A 21,289-nucleotide genomic window follows, 5' to 3' on the forward strand; every position below is an offset into this window, starting at 1 on the left:
ATGAGCAAGTGTCCTGGGTTTGCCTGAGACCTCTTGCCCGCAGCAGAGCTTCCTGTGCGGGCCTTAGTGGGTTTTGGGGAGTAGGGAAGAGAAGGGGAAGAACTTTGAGGAAGTGTCTCACAGTGCATCTGTGACAGCCTCTCAAACTGCCTAGGATTGATCAGCTCCCTCTTTGGTCCCCGTCAGTAGTTACTTGGCAGTGAGTCTTGTGGGTCACACAGCTCTGCTTCACTTTTACTCTCTGCCTGAAATGATCTTTATCACCACTGTTAGTGTTAAAAAACAAATAAAAGAGACCCCCCCAATCCCGTGTTTGAGAAGAGAGAGGTTCTTCTAGACTTACATAAATTGGGGGTGAGCCCTGTGTGACTGTCTCGTCTTGTTCCCTTGGACTCTGCCTAGAGCCAGCTCAGTCTTTGGTGGTAAAGAAGAGGCAGAAGTTGGCCTGACCCCAACTTCTGCTTTCTCTCTGAAGTTGGCTCAGGAAACAAGCAGGAAAACGTACAATATCTTTGAGGAGCAGAAGCAGATGGATTGAAATGTTAAAAATCTGTTTTATTAAATGATTTCAGCTAACAAAATAATTTAATTAGGAAAAAAAAGGAAAGCACCCAAACTCTGTTCTTCTTTAGTAATATTTAAATGTGGAATTTCATTCATCTTTGAGAATTTCTGTATCATTAATGTTGATACTTTTAAGAAGAGGCAAATGGAAATGGGAGAAGTCTTATAAATATTGGTTTTCTTGGTGGTCCAATCTTTGTGGTAGAGGCTTTTTATAAAAAATATTTTTTAGTTGTAGATGGACACAATACCTTTATTTATTTATTTTTATGTGGTGTTGAGGATTGAATCCAGTGCCTCACGCATGCTAAGCAAACTCTCTACCACTGAGCTACAGTTCTACCCCCTCTCCCTTTTTTTTTTTTTTTTTTGATACTGGAGATTTACCACTCTGGTGATTTACCACTGAATTACATCCCCAGCCCTTTGTTTTCATTTTGAGACAGTCTCACTAAGTTGCTTAGGGCCTCGCTAAATTGCTAAGGCTGGCCTTGAACTTGCAGTCCTCCTGTCTCAGCCTCTTGAATTGCTGAGATAATAGGCATGCACCACTGCACCCAGCTTTTGTGGTAGATGCAAATACTTTATTATTATTATGTCATTACATAGTGTGTATGCAATTGGCAGTTTTCCTTGTCATGTTACAGAACTGTGTATGAATAACCTTTTCCATAGTAGAAATATTTTCTTCTGAGATCATTCTTAAAAAACATGGAGTTCCTACAGGGATATAGAAATGAGGTTAGTTACAGAAGGTAAACAGACACATGCCCAATTTACTGTGGGGCTACCTGTTACTGAGTATCAGTGGAAAAAGTTGAAATATATGCACACGGCACTCTTGTTAGACTCTCAAAGGCAGATAAGATCTTGACTCACAATACAGTAAGTACAAGAAACAATTTTACCACAGGTCCTTGGTGAATGAAAGACAAGTTCTGTGGTAGAGGCACAACCAAATGTTAGCTCTGTTTGAGAGAGTCATGTTTTCCCCAGAGCTAAAACATTTGTCAACTGGAAGCAAAGAGAGCAGATCTAGGGTAGGGGAGGAGAACAGAAGTAACACAGATGTCTTCTGGAACTTTGAGTAGTCGTCGTCGTCCCCCCCCCCCCCCCCGCTTTTTAGACTTCTGTTTTCTGTTGTATCATTGTTGTTGTCTCTGATATGTTTTGAAAAATTCTCCTTTGATAGGCTGTATCATATCAGCATCTAGTAGATATTAATCTTGTCAGTAAGGGGGTATAACCAAGCATTGCTTTAAGTCCCAGCATTAATTCACTTAAGTATTTATTAATCTTGTTTGCTCCCTTGGACTAGACACTTAACGAATAAGTTTTTGCTGTCAAAAGTGAGGCATGTACCACAGGGAACACAATCCCTCCCCCCCTTGTTCATTGTAATCTGTGCAGTGAATCAATACTGGTTCCTCTAGTTCACATAAACTTGATTTTAAGTGAAGTATGCCTTGTGGTGACTGGGATTCCTTCAACAAGGTTATATATTTGTTGTAAGAAAAAAACAAGTTTTTAAAGAGTATTGACATCAAATGGTAAATGTTTCCTTTCTAGAACCCTGTTTCTATAGGTGACTATATTAATAAAAAATTTCAGTTTCAAAAAGTATTGTTCTTTCCGCTTTAGATCTTAGTTGGATTTCCAAAATACAGGTGAATCAGCCGGCAGTTCTGAGACGGGCACAACAAATCCAGGCTCGAAGAACCGTGAAAAAGGAGTGGCAAGTAAGGTTCTTCTTGAGCATTCTGTTCCTGTATTTCACAATGCATGGTCTTTTCCCTCAAAGCCACAATATTGAATTTCCCTCAAGATGCATCTAAACTTAAAAGATTGCAGCTGTCCATGACTTATTTTAATAATTCATATATGATGATGATGGGTTGGAGAAAGATAACATATTTATCCAAACAAGTTAAAAATCTTATCACTCTTGAGTGGCAAAACCGCAAATGAATTTGAGGCATCTTTATTCATGAGTGAATTAAATGGCATATTTTCTCAACACATTTATTCAGTTTCTTAGACATGCCTTTTTTGGTTGTCTTCTGTTTTAATTTTAAAACCATAATGTCTAAACCTGGTGTGTCCACTGTTGAGGCCCTGAGGGGTAAGAGTTGACCTTCTTTGACCATCATGTTTATCTTACTATTACTTTTCATAAATCACTTTTCAAAATTCCAAAGGTGATGTTTTGCAGAGTACTTATGGTCAGCATATTCTTCAGTGCCTACCAACCAAAGACGTGCTATGCAGCTCTAAAAGGAATTCAGAGTTCATTTCACAAGGGAGGCGAAATATTGTGATTGAATCCTTTAGAGTGATGTTTCACATTTTGCTCATCCTTGGAAATATTCTCATTGAAAAGATAATAGGAATGAATTGTGGAATAGGAATTATTGTTTTTAAAATGGAGTTGGAGTCAATTGGAAAAAAACAACATGGAGCTTAGAGACATTAAACAGTATCTCATCTCTCATCCTACTGTGGAAGGGAAAATTGAAATAGAAACCTTCTTCCTGAGTTCTTCCATATTAGGGTAGCCATGTTAGGTTCCTTGTGGATGAGATGGAAAAGTCAGAAGGGTGGAGATTTGGTATACCAGGGTTTTCTGTTTGGGATATCAACAGAAGAAAAAAATTAAGGCTAGTCTTCCTTTTCACTTTATTCTGAGTAATATTCATCTTGTCAATGAATCTTGTTTATATCTGTATCATCATATGGTTTAGAATAGTGTAGATATCAGATATTAGTATCCATATTTGTCTAATGAGTCTCTGCTAACTGGGTTGGAGATTAATTTTAATTTTAATTTGCTTTTGCCTTTTCTTTTTTTACCAGGCTGCTTGGCTCCTGAAAGCTGTTACCTTTATAGATCTTACTACACTTTCAGGTGATGATACTTTTTCCAACATTCAAAGGCTCTGTTATAAAGCCAAATATCCAATCCGTGAAGATCTCTTAAAAGCTTTGAATATGCACGATAAAGGTAATGTTGTGAATAATGTATCTGGTGTTTACCTGCTTGCAATATCAATTACAAGATCTAAGAGGACTTAAGAGTCAGTTACTAACCATATGATAGTTGTAAAATCCAGGATGGGAGCTCTGATCATGTGTATGGACAAATAATTGAAATGTTCTTTAAAAAATGACAGGAATCTTGAATCCTGTTTTTACATACTTCTTTCTGTCCATAGATTGAAATTTATAGTTGAGCGCTTCCTTATTTTATTTTATTTTATTTTTTTCAATTCTTCAGTTTGGAAATTTTCTATCTAGTGACTCTAAAATACTGATTCTGATTCCCTAAGCCACATATGAAAAAGTCAGTCTCATTACTTAATAATCACATCTCATACATAAAAGTATTTTCTGTGAGTCAATGAAATACTTTTGAGAATAAGATGCAAATGGGAAATATTGTGTGCTTGTATATTAGGTTAGATCTTTCAGAAAAAGTTGTTCTCACTTCTTTAGTATACATGAGAGAAAGACCTTTCCGCAGTTGCTGTTTAGTTTAGAACTTTAACATTTTAGTAATGGAGGAATCTTGAGAGTTGGTCCCCTATTTTCTAAGTGAGGAAACTGAGACTTGGAAGGATCAGAGCCATTTCCAAATGTTGGGCTGGTTTTAGGAGTCAGTTCTTCTGTTTGTGAAGGGACACTTCATGGCTCTGGAGTGCCTGTCTTTGCATTGCTAGAAATGTTGAACTAGCCCAATACAGATATCACAAATAATCTGTAGATAATTTATGCACCTCAATATTTGTGTAGTTTTTGAAAAGTCTTTATTACATTTCTTTTCAGTTGACAATAAAATTCTACCTTATTGGGGCTGGGGGAGCTCTTTGGTAGAGTGTATGCTTAGTATGCAGAAGGCCCTGAGTTCAGTTTTCAGTACCAAATCCAAACAAACAAAACAAAACAAAACAAACGAACAAAGGAAAAAAAAAAAAAACCCACCAGATTCCATCTTATTAATAGCACTTAAAAGGAACATTTTTGCATGAGGTCTTATGACTCTGCTTGTTTTTATGGTAGCTATTTAATCTTTTTATTTATTTATTTTTTTAATTTCAGAGTTTATACCTTAAAATGAAGGCTCTAGATTCAGAAAGGAGTGATTTTAGTTAAATGTAATTTTGCTGTTCCACTCTGTATGTTTTACTTATACTTTTCTTCATTGACTCTCCTGTTTCAATGGTGTGCAAACCTGCATTTTTTTATCTACATGAAATAAAATATTTTATTTGAGTCATGATGGAAAAGTCTACTGTTTATGAATTTAAAAAATGACATATTAACCTTAAAGAACAGTATGTCAAAATTATTTCTATGACTATAATCAGAACATGATTCATGTTTTCAAGAACTAAAAGGAACTGCAGAAAGTAAAAATCTTTTAAGTTTGTTGCAGCATCATCAGAGAACAGTTTTTTCCCTTATTTTGTTTTCTGCCAATGGTGTTGGATAAGTAATAATTAGCATATTGTGTGATTTGAACTTCATATAAAGAAGGCTACTATGGTTTTTTTCTTCAAAGGCATTACTACAGCTGCTGTTTGTGTTTATCCTGCCCGGGTATGTGATGCTGTAAAAGCACTGAAGGCAGTAGGCTGTAATATCCCTGTGGCATCAGGTAAGCTTTGTTGAAGCTTTTGTTATTATTTTTCAGCCTTTTTTTCCCTTCTACAATGTAGATGCCATGGGATATTATATGATGATTTTAATTTATACTATTTTAAATTAATTTCATATATATAATTAGTTGTATTGATACATGATTTTAGTATTTTTAGTTATTTAGTAAAGAGCAGACATTATGTTAAGTTCTACAAATAAGGACCTGTATCACTATGCTTAAGAAAACTAAGTTGTACACACGTATGTGTATGTATTCTGATGTACATATGGAAGATATAGAAGTAAACATATGTGGAAGGTACTGTTGTAACTCTGAGAAGTGAATTATTTGTTTTGTGAAGGTCAGTAACACTCACTAAGAGTATGCATCATCACAGTGATGTAATTGCATTAGGTCTCAAAGGATATGGAGGAGACGACAGTGTTGATAAGTTTGAGATTGACACTTAAATAAGAGAATTTGTATGTGTGAAGGCACAAAAGCATGATCAGAAGACCAAAAGGGATTTGCAATTGTTGCGTCGAAAAGTAGGACAAAGAAGGTGCTGTGGAAATGGAAGCTGGAGAGGCAGTTCAGGGCCAGATGGCACAGGGCCTACAAACTGTGCCTTGTTGGGGCTATATTCTGATGATGGGGATGGCCCTGAAAGGTTTTAAGCAGTGGGGTGACATGATCAGCTTCAGTGTAGTGAGTTAGCCGATGGTAGGGATAAACTAGAAAGGGCCGAAATAGAGTTAGGGAGACTCACCACAGTCCATGGGAGAGGATGAGAACCCTCTGATACCCAGAGGATACAGAAAAGAGGGTACATGCAGGAATTAACTGACTTAAGAATTTAAGATAGACTTAGCAGGATTAAGCAGGTACCAGGAAGAGGAAAATCTTGAAAAGCCTCAGTTTAATGTGTATGTGTGCGTGTCTGTGGACAGTTGATTGGATGGGCTGGATGGATGGATAGACATATATAAAATTATATTCTACTTTTAAAAGATGTCAGAAAAGTATCCTGGTGCTTTAAAATAGCAGTCCGTAAACTGCAAGTTAGAGGCCAGTCTCAGCAATTTAGTAGGGCCCTCAGCAACTTAGGGAGTCCTTATCTCAGAATAAAAAATAAAAAGGGCTGGGGATAAAGCACCTCTGGGTTCAGTTTCTGGTACAAAAAACAAAACAAAACAAAACAAAAACCCAGAAGTCTATAAAGACCACTAATTTATTTTGAGAGAAAAGCATCAGAAGGAACATGGTATACTGTATTTATGTACAACATATTTGTGAGGATTCCCAAAGTATTTGGAAGCTATACCTTTATAGACCTTAATTTTTCATCAGCCTCAGCCCAGTTTTTCTTTATTCAACAGGGAGATCTGCTTCTCTCTAAGGTAGCTGATCCAAGGAATTTAATAACATCAAGGGAAGACAATAGGTCATCTTTAGAAACAGAGATGGAGTGAATGATGAGCATATAAAAAAGTTTAAAAACTTTTCAAAAGTATAGATGAGTTTTCATTTTCCTCTCACTTGTTCTTGGCCCTCTTGCCACCTCTGCCCTGGCCCAATTCTGTGGACTGATTTGGTGTTTTTCTCTTCTGTATCCCATTTTCCTTTTTTCTCATTTGGTGGTTGTTTTTTCTTTTTCTTTTTTTAAAGATATTCAGTGAGAGGAACCTCTATTATGATCTGGTTATTACAGCTAAGGAGGTTCATTTGTAAGTGAGTAAATGAAGAGAAAATAGAGATAGGCAACTTGATCAAGAGTAGGATCCAGAATTAACTAGTATTGATCAAAACAAGGTTATACCACTATGTTGTGACCATCACTGTGATGATAACATGTGTTCCTTCTCCCTTTTTTTCTTCTTTCCTTTTGTACTGAGGGTTAAACTCAGAAGGACTTTACCACTGGGTCAAAGCCTCAGTCTCAGTCCTTTTTACTTAGAGAGGGTCTTGCTAAGTTGCTGAGGCTGGTCTTGAACTTTCATTTCTTACAGTCTTCTCAGTTGCTGGGATTGCAGGTGTGTACCATCCTGGCTATTGATAACGTATTTTCTCAATTGCTGGTTACTTAGTGCACCCTCATAAGCATCTTTGCAACAGCTTAATTTTAACCCTGTTAGAGAATATTTAATATTTGTCCTAACACAAATACTACATGAAATAACATTATTTCTTCACTCTTATGTTGTACATAATGTTAGTGACATTCTTAAGTGTCATTTATTCTTTGTTCTCTAAATGCTGATTATTTTTTGGGGGGACATGAAATTCTTTGTTGAGCTACTTACCAATTAAAATTTTTCTCCACCCCCCTCCCTTTTTAATCTCTACTAGTGGCCACTGGCTTTCCAGCTGGGCAGACTCACTTAAAGACACGATTAGAAGAGATCAGATTAGCTGTGGAAGATGGAGCTTCAGAAATCGATGTGGTCATTAACAGGAGCTTGGTGCTGACAGGCCAGTGGGAAGGTAGGTGCATGTTCTTGCCTAAAAAGGAGTCCTAAACAGCTGTGGTGGTGTATGCCCGTAATCCCAGGGACTTGGAAGGCTGAGGCAGAAAGATTAAAAATTTGAGGCCCACCTCAGCAATTTATTTAGGCCCTAAGTAACTTGGTGAGACCCTGTTTCAAAATAAAAAATAAAAAGGTCTCAAAATAAAAAATAAAAAGGTCTGAGGTTGTGGCTCAGTGGTAGCACCCCTGGGTTCAATCCCTAGTACCCCCCCCCCCAAAAAAAAAAAAAAAAAAAGTGCAGGGAATATCCTAGTTCTTTCTTCCCTTTGGGGAGAAAAGAAGTGGGGATCTGGTAAGACAGCATGTTTTGCAGATCACTGTTCTTGGTTACAAGTCAGAGGGTGAATTTGGGAGAAAACATGGATAAGATTGCTTGTCCTTGTGACATTTACAAATCTAGGTAGATTCCAGTCTGCATGAACTTTCTAATATCACTTTGGGTATATAGATGAATAGTAATTTTCATGTAGTAGATTCATGCATTTTTTTTTTTTTTTTTATTTTCAAAGACATTTTACTTTTATTATTTTACCCAATTTGAACCTTTTTAAATCACGTGAATTGAGAGTATCTGGATCCATTTTTTTAATTTTAATTTTAGGAGCGCTCATTTTTTTTTTTTTAATTTTTTTTTTTTATTGTAAACAAATGGGATACATGTTGTTTCTCTGTTTGTACATGCCACAAAGGCATACCATTTGTGTAATCATAAATTTACATAGAGTAATGTTGTTTGATTCATTCTGTTATTTTTTCCCTTCCCCCCACCCCTCCCACCCCTCGATTCATGCATTTTTAAAAAAAATTTATTTTAATTTATATTTTATATGCTTTTCTTGTAGAAAGGAGTAGTTATTACTCTTATGTACTGTTTTGTTACTCAGTACATGAATCACTTCAGGCAGGTTTTTTATGCAGTTTATTTTAATGTGTTGGTGGAAATCTCATTTTTCATACTAATCTTTGTGGACTTTAAGGATGTGGGATTATGAATGAGTTTACTAACTCTATTTTTACTCCTAGTAGTATTTTTAAAAAAATTTTTATTCTTTTTAGTTATACGTGACAGTAGAGTGTATTTTTTAGTTGCATAAACTTTGTTTTAATTAACTGTACATGACAGTAGAATGCATTTATACATTTTGATAAATTATATGCAAATGGAAAAAAATCTCATTTTTCTCATTGTACATATTGTAGGATCACATCAGTCATGAAGTGATATATGTACATGAGGTAATAATGTCTGTTTCATTCTACTATCCTTCCGACTCCTATACACCTTCCCCTCCCTTCACTCCCCTCTACTTAATCTAAAGTAACTCTATTCTTCCCTAGCCCCTCTCCTTATTGTGAATTAGTATCCACATATCAGAGAAAACATTTAGCCTTTGGTTTTTTGGGTTTGGCTTATTTCACTTAGCATGATGTTCTCCAGCTCCATCCATCTACCAGCACATGCCATAATTTCATTCTTCTTTAAGACTGAGTAATATTCTATCATATGTATATATATATACCACATTTTCTTTATCCATTCATCTATTGAAGGGCATTTAGGTTGGTTCTATAGTTTAGCTATTGTGAGTTGAGCTGCTGTAAACTTTGATGTGTTATGTCACTGTAGTATGCTGATTTTAAGTCCTTTGGGTATAAACTGAGGAGTGGGATAACTGGGTCAAATGGTGGTTCCATTCCAAGGTTTCTGAGGACTCTCCATACTGCTTTTCATAATGGTTGCACCATTTTACATTCCCACCAGCAACGTATGAATGTACCTTTTCCCTATGTCCTCGCCAACATTTATTGTTGCTTGTATTCTTTTTTTTTTTTTTTTTTTTTTTTTTTTTTTGTGGTACTGGGGATTGAGTCCAGGGCATTATGCTTGTGAGGCAAATACTCTTCCAACTGAACTATATCCCCAGCCCTTGTATTCTTGATAATTGCCATTCTGATTGGAGTGAGATGAAATCTTAGAGTAGTTTTGATTAGTTTTGATTTGTATTTCTCTAATTGCTAGAGATGTTGAACATTTTTTCATATATTTGTTGATAGATTGTGTATCTTCTGTGAAGTGTCTGTTTAGTTCCTTAGTCCATTTATTGATTGGGTTATTTGTTTATTTTGGTGTAAGGTTTTTTGAGTTCTTTATATATCCTGGAGATTAATGCTTTATCTGAGGTGCATGTGGTAGATTTTCTCCCAATCTACAGGCTCTCTCTTCACATTATTGATTCTTTTACTGAGAAGAAACTTTTTAGAGTAGAGTGTATTTTGACATATTATACATACATGGAATATAACCTCCCATTCTTGTGGTTGTATGTGATGTGGAGTTACACTGGTCGTATATTCACATATGAGCATTGGAAAGTAATGTCCCATTCATTCTACTGTCTTTCCTATTCCCGTCCCCTCTCCCTTTCCTTCTTTCCCCTTTGTCTAATCCAAAGTACTTCTATTCTTCCCTCCTGTCCCTCTTTTTGTGTGTTAGCATCCACATATCAGAGAGAGTATTTGGCCTTTGATTTTTTTGGGGATTGGCTTTTTTCATTTGGCATGATAGTCTCCAGTTTCATCCATTTACTGGAAAATGCCATAATTTCATTCTTCTTTATGAGTGTTACTCCTAGTTTTCTTACACATGGAATGAATATAAATCTCATATTCATCTTTGAGACTAAAGATTCACTCTCAGATTGTAAAAAGGCATTGTCCTTTTTAGTAACACGATACTGTTTTTTTATAATTAGACATCAAAGAATCAAATAGATTTTAACTGTCTTAAATCTGTTTTGTATACTAAAAATAAGACATCAATAACTAATGTAGGTACGATTCTCTCTGAAAAAAGTCATAGCAAATAATTTAACCAAAATCTTTTAATGAAACCACAAATTAAAGCCAGAATGAAGCCAGGTGTGGTGGCACATGCCTGTAATCCCAGGGACTTGGCAGGCTGAGATAAGAGTGTTGCAAGTTCAAGGACAGCCTCAGCAATTTAGCAAGACCTGTCTTAAAGTTTAAAAAAAAAAAAAAAAAGACTGGGAATGTAACTCAGATTGCCACTGGTTTCAATTCCCAGTACCATACACATATACAAAAGCCAGGAAGATATTTTTTTCTTTAGATATGTAAATGTAGGGTAAAAGCTACATTTTGTTCTGATTATGGAGGTTCCACCTACTCACTATAATGAACAAAAATTCCAGATTTTAGTAAAGGACATGAACATTTTCCACACTCTCACTCCCTGGAAATAAACCTGACAGTACTGCAGTGTGACTTTCAAGACCTACCTGAACCCTTTAAAAAAGTTTAAATGATACCTATAATATTTATCTTCTTAACCTACTTATTGAACTTGCCAGCATCTCATGGATATCTTTCTTTGACTCTTTCTGTTCAACTTTGCAGTAGGCCCTCCTTTATCCACAGAGGATATCTTCCAAAACCTGCAGTGGATGCCTGAAATCTGAGAGAGTATTGAGCCCTATATATATATACAATGTTTTTTCCTCTACATATACAACTATGATGAAGTTTAATTTATAAATTAGGCACAGTAAGGGATTAATAGCAATAATAATGAAATAGACAATTATAACAATATATTGCAATAAAAATTGCGTGAATGTGGTCTTTCTCTTAAAATATCTCATTGTGCTGTACTCACTCTTCTTGTGGTGATTTGAGATGAAAAGACACCCATGTGATGAGATGACAAGTGGTGAATGCCATAGGCATTGCAGTGTAGCATTAGGTAACTACCTAAGGGCTATCTGAACACAAGCACTGCGGTATTGCAAGAGTTGACCCCATGACTGAGATGGCTGCTAAGTGACTTGGAGAAGGTGGCATAGATGGTATGAATATGCTGGGCAAAGGGTGATCCACATCCCTGGCAGAACAGTATGGGACAGCATAAGATTTTACCTCTCTACTAGTGCAATTTAAAACTTCAGAATTATTTATTTCTGGACTTTTCCTCTTAGTATTGTTGTACCACAGTTGACCCCAGCTAATTGAAACCGCAGAAAATAAAACAACTGATTAAAGGGGGGACTACTGTATTTATCTGCAGGGTCTTTATCTATCTGTAAAGCCTAATTCCATTTTTTATCAATTATGAATTGTTTTTGATTAGGAAGTAGCAAAGATTTAGGTAGGAGTTTAATTGCTCAAATATTTATTCTTTTATATGAAGTCCAGAGGAGGTAATTCTAGGGTGTTGTGCAGCCACCCAAATTTCTTGGAGACCTAGGCTACTTTCATCTTCTGGCTCCAAAGTACCTGATGTCTGCTTCCTACCAACAGCACTGTGTTGTCTTAGGTGGTCTCTGAAGTTCTTTAGTCTCCCCTTCTAGATGGTAGGAAGAAGGCTGTTCCTTCCAAAAGTCTTATACAACACTTGCTTATTGCATCTTCTTGACCTGAAACTGAGTTAAATGACCACAATGATTGACTGCAAGTGAAGCTGGGAGATGGGGTTTTATCTTGGAATATTAGCTACAATCCCATATATTTCCTTTCTATTGCCGACCCCCCCCCCATCTACCCTTGTCAACATTTTTAACCCTTGACAGCTTTAAATTCTCCACAGTTCACAAATAACTTTTTGCTCTTTCAATTCATGTTCCTTTGCTTATTATTGTTCATGTGTGTTTGGGGCAATTGTGATTATCCTTAAAAGATTAATTTTAAGTAGATATTCCTGTCCTTATGTATTAATTCTGCTTATCTGCTCTTAGTCACAGATTTCAGTTAATATTTAAAACTCAAGTAAGAAGAAAAAGTGAGTACACATATTTAAAACAAATCTGGAAATAAACTGTGTGAATTAGTTGGATGAAAACCTCTGTGTCCTTTATGTCTTTATATTAAGCAGGTGTAAACATAGATGTACACCTTAGATTATAACTAGTGCTACTCTCTCTCAGATATTACTAATTAGAATATAAAATATAATAGGGGATGTGTTTTGATGTAATTGGCTATTCCATAATGAACTAGGATGCTTGTTTTTAAAGAACTGATAATTTCTCAATAATAGGCTTCCATGCAAAATATAATAACACATCTGTGTCCTAGACCATACTTTTGTTTTAACTTTTTTCTTATAGTGCTAATAACCTCTTGACCCAAAACAAATTGAAAAGGAACATTCAATACCAGAAATTTATTTCTAAATAGAAACCTGCAGTGACTTAGGACTTATTTCACTTCAGTATTTTGTTTTAATTTTGATTCTCCATTTGATTACATAGTATATTTTTTAGTGTTATGTTTTAATATTATGTGTTTACTAAAGTAGGGACCTCCAATTAATGTTTTGGAATGTGCTGATGGAAATGTTTATCAGTCTATTTTTAAAATCTAGGTGCACTGAGGTTTGTAGGATACTTTGTAAAGTGCAATAGGAAGAATCCACTTTTTAGACCTAGACATTCAGAGTGCATCCTAACCATTTCTCGTGGTCAAGCCGGTCCCAGTGGAGGGTGTGAGCTGAGAGAGGAGACTGGTGAGGGGATTGTATTCCTCTTTTTGCATTCTGCTTGGCAACCATTCAACATCTCTACTTTGCTCTCCTATGACCTTGTAGCTTCTTCATTGTTAGCATATGACCTCCCTGCTGCTTTTCAGAGGCCCCAGACACCTTCAGACAGTATCTTCTTAGAGCTTTTCCTTCTGGTCTGCTTTTCTTTGCTTCCTTTTTTCTCTTTCCTCCTAAGCCAGTCCTCTCACAGTGCTATGGCTCTTGTCTTCTGCAGAGGCCTTACTCCATGTTTTGGACACCATTGCTCTTCTGTCTCTTCAACCTTTCTGTTCTCGCTCATTCCATCAAACTTTTAAATACACAAGATTTTCTTATCCATTTAAAAAAAAAATCCTCACATGCCAACATTCCCTTTTGTCCTCAGCTAAATCTGCCTTTATTTTTCTCCTCTTTATGACTGAAATTCTTTTTTCTTTTCTCTTTTTGTGGTGCAGGCTCAAAACCAGAGCCTGTGCCTGTTAGGCAAGCACTCCACCACTGAGCTGCAGCCCATTTTAGGACTGAAATTGTTGAAAGAGTTCTATTTCTTTGTTTTGACAAGTTCTAATCAAGTTAATAATGCCTTCTTATTTCACTGCGCCCAGGAAATGCTCCTTGGTTATTGATTTAGCTTTATTCAGCAGTGTTTGCAATAGTGGACTGTCTCTTCCTTCTGGAAACACTATCATGGCTTTGTAACTTTAAATTCCTGAGATTCTCCTTTATGTTTCTGATTACTCCTGTGTCTGGGTTGCAAGCCTCCCCACTTCCTCTATCATCCCTGAAGTGTTTTGTCCCAGCACAAACTCTCCTCAGACTACACACTCTCCCATAGAAAGTTGATTTGAGTTATGTTCCCTATGACAAAGACTGACAGACCTCTGAGCACTAGAATCTGGGTCCACCTGACTTTGAACTCGTATTCCATTTTCCCACTAAACCATGTTGCTTTTCATGCATCATTTCTATAGATGTACATGTTCAAAATTAGTGAATCCTGTTAAGATCAGAGAATCTCTTAGAGAGAAATCTATTAAAATATTTATATTTTCCTACTTTGTTAATAATTTCTATTCAATAAAATTCAATTTTTTTTTTGATTATTCAGAATTATTCTGTTAGTGATTTTTGTATTATCCTGGATTATGATGATGTTTTCAGGAGCTACTGAAATTTCTGAGATGATTTGCCACATAGGTGACAGTCCAGACTGCTGTGCTTTTCGATTTGTAGACCTTTTTAGTTGATATTGTTCTGGACCTTTTAACCTGGTCCTTGGCTGTTCAGCTTTTTCCTGTTGGGTCATATTAAGCTTGTTATGGCATGCTTCCTTTCCTGACAGTACTTCCCTCACTCCTTTCCATCTGAAGGTAGACATGTATACATGTAATTTGTCACTTGGGATGGTGGTTTTGACTGGATACACTGTGGAGTGTATTGTTGGTTCTCAGAATTACCCAGTAAACATTTTCTAAGTACTTGTCCAGCTCCTCTTCTCACAGAATCTCTCTCACTGCTGGGTGCACATGCAAAATCAGAATTGAGGGTTGGAGGTGAGGAACAGGGTTTTAGACTGTGCAGACTGAGATTTGTGGCATTTTCTTTGAGCGTTACTCAATATCCTTGAGTGTTAGTTGGTGAGTGTTATTCCTGTGACTGGTAAGTGTAATGCAGTATTTCTTTATGGCAATGTTGAAGTTGACATCTAAGTTACATTTCTCTAACAGTTCTTTGAAGAGAGCATTTGCCAGAAAGGTTTGTCATCTCATAAACCTTAATGAGTGGGTTTTAAAAATTACCTGTGTTCTATAGTGTGTAAATATACAGAGGTGTTTTCCACTTTTTAAAATGACCTTTCTGTACTGCATACATATACCTAATATATTTACCAGTAACATGGAAATGTTATCAATTCAGACCTTGCTCAGGAATCTTGTTCCTTGAGCTTAGGATCTAAACTGAATTTTTACATTGAGACTGATTTTACATTGGAGCACCAGCAGACCTTGTTGAGACCTTCTGCGTGTTTCCCCCCAAAGTACAAACAACATACCTATTGAAGGTATTGTTGGTCTCCTGTACCCACAACCTCCTGTGCCTTTCATCTCTTTCAGTGGCTCATCCCCGAGTTGTTCTCTTAAACTTGATTTGTGGTGTATAAACCTCAGAGCTGTCAAGAGTTTCAGGATGAGAGAATGAAATTTCAGGGCCAAAGTCATGATATCTTTCATTTCTTACATGAAGTGGATCCTAAAAAATCTTGAATCTGTTCAATAATCTTTTTCTCTTATTTGCTTATTTTTGCACAAGAGGAATGATAGAACATCTCTGACAAGAAATTATTTTTCTTTCTTTCATAGAGCCGTTAATTGTATTATTTCATCAGAAAAGCATTTCTAAATCTATATATACTTTTTAGGGAGGAATCACATAATCTATAATTTGTGTTTTCTTGGTTTTGAGGATTGTTTATAACAGAGGAATTCTGGAGATACTTATGGCAGCTGTATGCTTTTATGGGTTTTGTTTTTATGCTATGATTCTTCAGAACTTCAAATACTATTGACAAAAGTATGTGTGTTTTATTTCTTGTAGGTTTTTTTACTACCTAGTGTTTTAAGCCCATCTCTATTTTTATCTTACAAGTTTAATTAGTTGCTTTGATGGATGAAGCTGTGTTCTTGAATATTTCGTTACTTTTTTAGTATTACAGGTGGCTGCACAATTTTATATTAAGTGTTTTACTGTACATATAATTATCTTAAGAGTTATTTTCAGGCCATTTTTGTGCGGTGTTGAACATCTTTCTTGTACTCAAAAATAATTGCTTAGATATGTTCATTAGCAATTATTTTTTAACTGCTTTTGAATAGCATGAAATATAAAAGGAATTCTGCTTTATGGCTTTTGGATGGGATACACAGTTTCTAAGCACACAAATTCTTACATAATGCACCATTCTGCACATGCAGACTTTACTAACCAGGTTGTCTACATCTGTTTTTCCAAGAAAAACTTAGCAAATTCTTAGCTACTTAAAGATTAAGAATAGACTTTCCTTTTAGATGGAACTTGGAGAGAAAGAGGATGATTTTAGAGGGAAGTAAAGTGCTATAGGTCCTGTTGGCAGCTGGGGGCAGCGTTGCAGAAGTTAGAGCCAGTTTTTAACCTGTTGTAGAAGCTGAGGGAAAGGTTATCAGTGGATGCTAAGTTAGATAGCAGCAAGAAGTTCTGATATACATTGCATAGTAGGATGACTATAGACAACAATAAGGAACTGTATATCTCAAAAAGTTTATATATATATATATATATCCTTTTAAATATTAAAAATTAAATTGAAAAAACAAAATAGATGCAATATGATCCCCTTGCTCCCATCCACTGCTTGGATCTGCACTCCGATGCACACAGGCATTTCCCAGTGAGGCTGAGTTCTTTGACTTCTGTCAGCAAACACTCCACCAAGGCAGCCTTACTTGGTTTTCAACTGCAAGTACTGAACAGAGGTCATGTTATGACATCCACTTCTCATCAGTGTGGCAGTAGTAGGAGGGATGTGGGGGGACAGAGCAGGAGACAAGGCTCTGCAAGTTTGCCATGATATTGATTAAGCAAGCACATAATGTATCCTGGGTTTCTAGTACACCTACTTTCACTACTCCTGAAAACTTCATTATAAGTCAAAACATTTATTATCAGGTTTTTAATATAACATCATTATGCCAGCCACTTCTCTGGTATATGTGTTTTGTTAAATTTTGCATTATTCTGACTAATTTAAGTTGAGGTGTTTGAATTCTATTTGCATTTGTCAGTCATCTTTTATTATTACAAATTATTATTTTTCTGGTATGTGGCAAGGATTGTTCTTTCTTTTTTTAGATGGGGAATTTTCAGTTTTGTAAAGTTTAATTTTTAACAATGAACATATATTACATGAGTATGTGAGCAGAAAAAACAATGAAGACTTTAGGGAATAGGATCATGATGTATGCAAAGACTTAACTATAAGGACTTTATTGAAGTATTATTTATAATAGCAAAAAATTTGAAGTATTTAATAATAGGAAAATTCTTGAATAAATTTTTATGTCCATGTGATAGCAGATTGTATAACTCATAAAAATTGTGCTATAGACCTATTTTATAAATATGGAAAATACCTATGATTATATTTAACAACAACAAAAAAAAAACAGATTACAAGATAATGTCTGATATATAATCATATTCTTGAAACTTTAAAAACCAGAGTGTTTGATAGTCTCAAAAGCCTTTCAATAAGAAAAATGCTTTGATGCTAAACAAATTATAATAAACATATCTCAAACATGTATTTTTAATTTTTACTTTTGAGTAATTTTAAACTTACAGGAAAGTTGCAAAAATTGTATACAAAACTCCAGTTTGCTTGTCTTGCAGTCCTCAGTTGTAAAAATCAACTTCATTTACCTTTTCCGCCAGTCTCTTATTCTCTCTTTATGGGCACATACACAGTTTTTTTCTGAACTGCTTGTTGTTAAGTTTCAAACCTACTGACCCATTACCCTTAAAACACTTGTATTTCCTAAAAAGAACACTTGTATCAAGCCAGAGCACACCATTAAATAAAAAGACTTTATTCAGATTTTGCAGATTGTCCCAGTAGTGTTCTTTATTAGGTCTAGAATCAGTTGTTACATGTCTCTTTATTCTTCTTCAGTCTGGAACAGTTCTCTGTCTTTCCTTGTCATTGAAGATTAAAGGCATGTTATTTTGTAAAATATACCTTAATTTGGATTGTTTGGTGTTTTTTTCTTATTATTAGATTCAAATTATGCATTTTAGACAGGAATAACACAAACATTTTGCTCTGTTCTCAGTGCATTATTTCAGGAGTCACAAAATGTTAATTTTTCCAGTGTTAATGATGATGCTTTTTTATTTGGCTAGGATGATTTTTGCCAAGTTTTTCTGTTGTAATTAATAAGTATTTTGCATTTTAATAAGTAGTTAATACATATTATAAATGGAGATATTTTTGAGACTGTGTTAATATCTTGTTGCTCACCTTTCATTCACTATTTTATTATCCATTGATAATTCTTCAGTTATTACTTTGGTAGTTACCATATGGTAATTTTCTAATTTCATCAATTCATCTATACTTAGTTGGCATTTCTTTGCCTCCCTCCATTCTTTCCTTCCTTCCTTCCTTCCTTCCTTCCTCCCTCCCTGTCCCCGTCTCTCTCACTCCTCCTTTCTTCCCTCCCTCCCTTCCATTTATAAGGATTCATATATTTCTATTTTACTTAATTGATTAGAATCCTTTATGATCTTTACTTTTTTAAAAAAATACCTTTATTTTGTTTATTTAGCTTTTATGTGGTGCTGGGGATCGAACTGAGTGCCTTACATGTGCTAGGCAAGTGCTCTACCATTGAGCTACAACCCCAACTCTTATTACTTATTATTACTTATTTTGATACTCAGATTTGGCCAGTGGGAGCTGCTTCAAACTAGCTCCTTTGTGCTTTTGATGTTCCCATCATTTTTTGAGAACTTTCTTGCTTTCAGGCTTATCTTTGACTTTCTCTACCTCTGTTATGGTTTAGATATAGTGTCCCCTGAAAGCTCATGTGTGAGACAATGCAAGAAGGTTTGGAAGAGAAATGATTGGGTTACACCCTAATCAGTGAATTAATTAATCCTGATGGGATTCACTGAGTGGAAACAGGTGGCCCGTGTGGTGTGGCTGGAGGAAGTGGTTCATGGGGGATATGGCTAGAGGGTGTATGTTTTGCATCTGGAGAGTGGAGTCTCTCTCTCTGCTTCCCGATCATCATGTGAGCTCTTCCCCTCTGCCACTGCCTTCTACCGTGATGCTCAGCCTCACCTCAAGCCCTAAGGAATGGAGCTGTACTTCTGTGGACTAAGACTTCTGAATCCACGAACCCTCAAATAAACTTTTGCTCCTCAGTTGTGCTGGTTGGGTCTTTCAGTCACCACTGTGAAAAAGCTGACTAAAACAACCTCAGTCCTAGAGTCAGCCATTTCTCCAAAGAACTCTGTTTCCTTTTATTGAAGAATGTATTTAAAAACCAAGATCTGGGTGTTGAGTATACTCATTGCTATTGAAATATTCTTATTTCTAGACTTTCTCACCAGATGCATCTGGGAAATACACATACACAAAACACACACACACAAACATATATATATATATATATATCTGTAACTGTTTATTCATTCATCTATCCATCCATCCATCCATCCTTCTATCCTTCTTTCATCTAACAGTCTCTTTCCCTATGGATTTATATTAGTATTCATGACTTAACATTGACAACTTCCATTATAATCTGATATCACAAGGATTAGTCTCACCTTTCCCTTTTCTGTATTTATGCCCTTCTTTATTGTCAGTGAGAAATTTTACTTTTCTTACCTCAGTGTATGCCATCTATTTGGTCAATATTTGCCTGTTTGATCAATTGTCTTATATATGACAGTGTCTGGACTCTGCAGACTCTCTCCCTGGCCCAGCAAGGCTGGTGGTGTTCAGCAAGTCTTCCTTATCCCAGAATTCCCAGTACTTACTGGGAAGGGTATCTCTCACTTTCTCTGACACAGTGGACTACACCTTTTTCATCACCCATGATCTGGCAGCATATGAGCAAAGAATTTCCCTAGGCCCCAGAGACATGTCAGTCCTTTTAGTCTTTATACCAGTGGATAGCTGAGAGTACCCTACCCCTCTGCTTTTCTCCAGTTGAGAGCTAACACAATTGTCAGAATTGTCTTAAGTCAATAAATAAAGGGTATTTTGTATTAGGTATTCAGTTTAAGCTTTTAGAGTAAATCAAATTTTATCTTTATTTTACATGTACTTATTATTAAAGATGGACCTGAGAGAAACATAATTAATTGATGACCTTCATAATCATTTGAATAATTACTTTTATATGTATTCCTAGAATTTGAGAAGTGTTTGAACTATAGAAGTAGGGCTGTTTTGTGTAATCTTGAGGAGAAAATGAAACTTGGAGTTCAGTAACTTTCTCAAGTAACAGAGTTAATTAGCAGCCAAGGAAAGGACTGGAAAGTTCTGATCAAACCTGTGAACTCTACTGCAGTTTGATGCGCTTGTCCTGTTTCTATCCAGAAGGTTCATGGAACAATTTATAAATTGTTAGTAGATTGAATTATTTAAAATTAATTATTTTATGTTTCTGAATGACCTTGGAAGTTTTCATTCTAAGTAACCTTTTTTCCTTGGAAGAATAAAAGCCATGTTTTAGGATTATAACACCTAATGGTAAAGTGAATAGTTTGAACTAGATGAGAATTGACATCCCTTTAGAGTCTAGGCTTTTATTACTCTATTACTCCAAGTACTTGAACATATTTCTCAAGAATTTATTTTAACTATAGTATGTGTGCCAGGCATGCATGTGTGTGTGCTGGGACTGAGGCAAAAAAGTTTGAGGAAATAAAATTTTATTCCTCACCTGAAGACATGAATTCTGATCTCTCTCTTACCACGGACTAGTGATATGATTTTGGGCAAGTCATCCATCTTTCCTCATTTCACTTTTCACATCTGAAGTGTGGTGGTAACTGCCAGCTACCTCACAAGGCATGTTTAAATGTGTAGAAAACACTTTCAGCAGTTTTGAAGGAAGATGCTTTGAAAACTTAGGGGCTTTTTTATTCTTTTGAGAAATCATATCTCATGAAGAATGTTTTGGAAGTTTGATCTCTTGAACTTATTATGTCACTTGTAATTTTCTCTACATATATATTCCAGTAGCAGTTATAGTAAATTTACATTATATTGCTGTCCTTTCCTGCTAATCTATCCATTAGTTTTTCCATTGTTTCACTCTTTTATGTTGAAAAGAAGGTACCAGTTGAATGTGATAAAGGACATCATTTGAACTGAACTGGGTTATATTTCAATCTTTTAAGTCACTTCACTTTGCATATATCATGTATGTAGTTTCCAAGGTGTCTATCAGTAAAGTCAAAGTACTCATA

The 21,289-nt window shown here is 35.7% G+C and overlaps 1 protein-coding gene across 2 annotated transcripts in view; it reads left to right on the forward strand.

Moving 5' to 3' along the window:
* Positions 1 to 21,289, forward strand: part of DERA (deoxyribose-phosphate aldolase) — a 123,425-nt gene that overhangs the window by 40,619 nt on the left and 61,517 nt on the right. For both annotated transcript variants that reach the window (XM_079140402.1, XM_079140401.1), the window contains exons 2-5: positions 2,206 to 2,303; positions 3,418 to 3,565; positions 5,123 to 5,218; positions 7,553 to 7,687. In XM_079140402.1, the coding sequence (XP_078996528.1) occupies positions 2,206 to 2,303; positions 3,418 to 3,565; positions 5,123 to 5,218; positions 7,553 to 7,687 (477 nt within the window). The remainder of the gene's footprint in view (positions 1 to 2,205; positions 2,304 to 3,417; positions 3,566 to 5,122; positions 5,219 to 7,552; positions 7,688 to 21,289) is intronic.

The sequence above is a fragment of the Sciurus vulgaris genome, assembly GCF_902686455.1.
Source record: "Sciurus vulgaris genome assembly, chromosome: 5".
Lineage (NCBI taxonomy): Eukaryota > Metazoa > Chordata > Mammalia > Rodentia > Sciuridae > Sciurus > Sciurus vulgaris.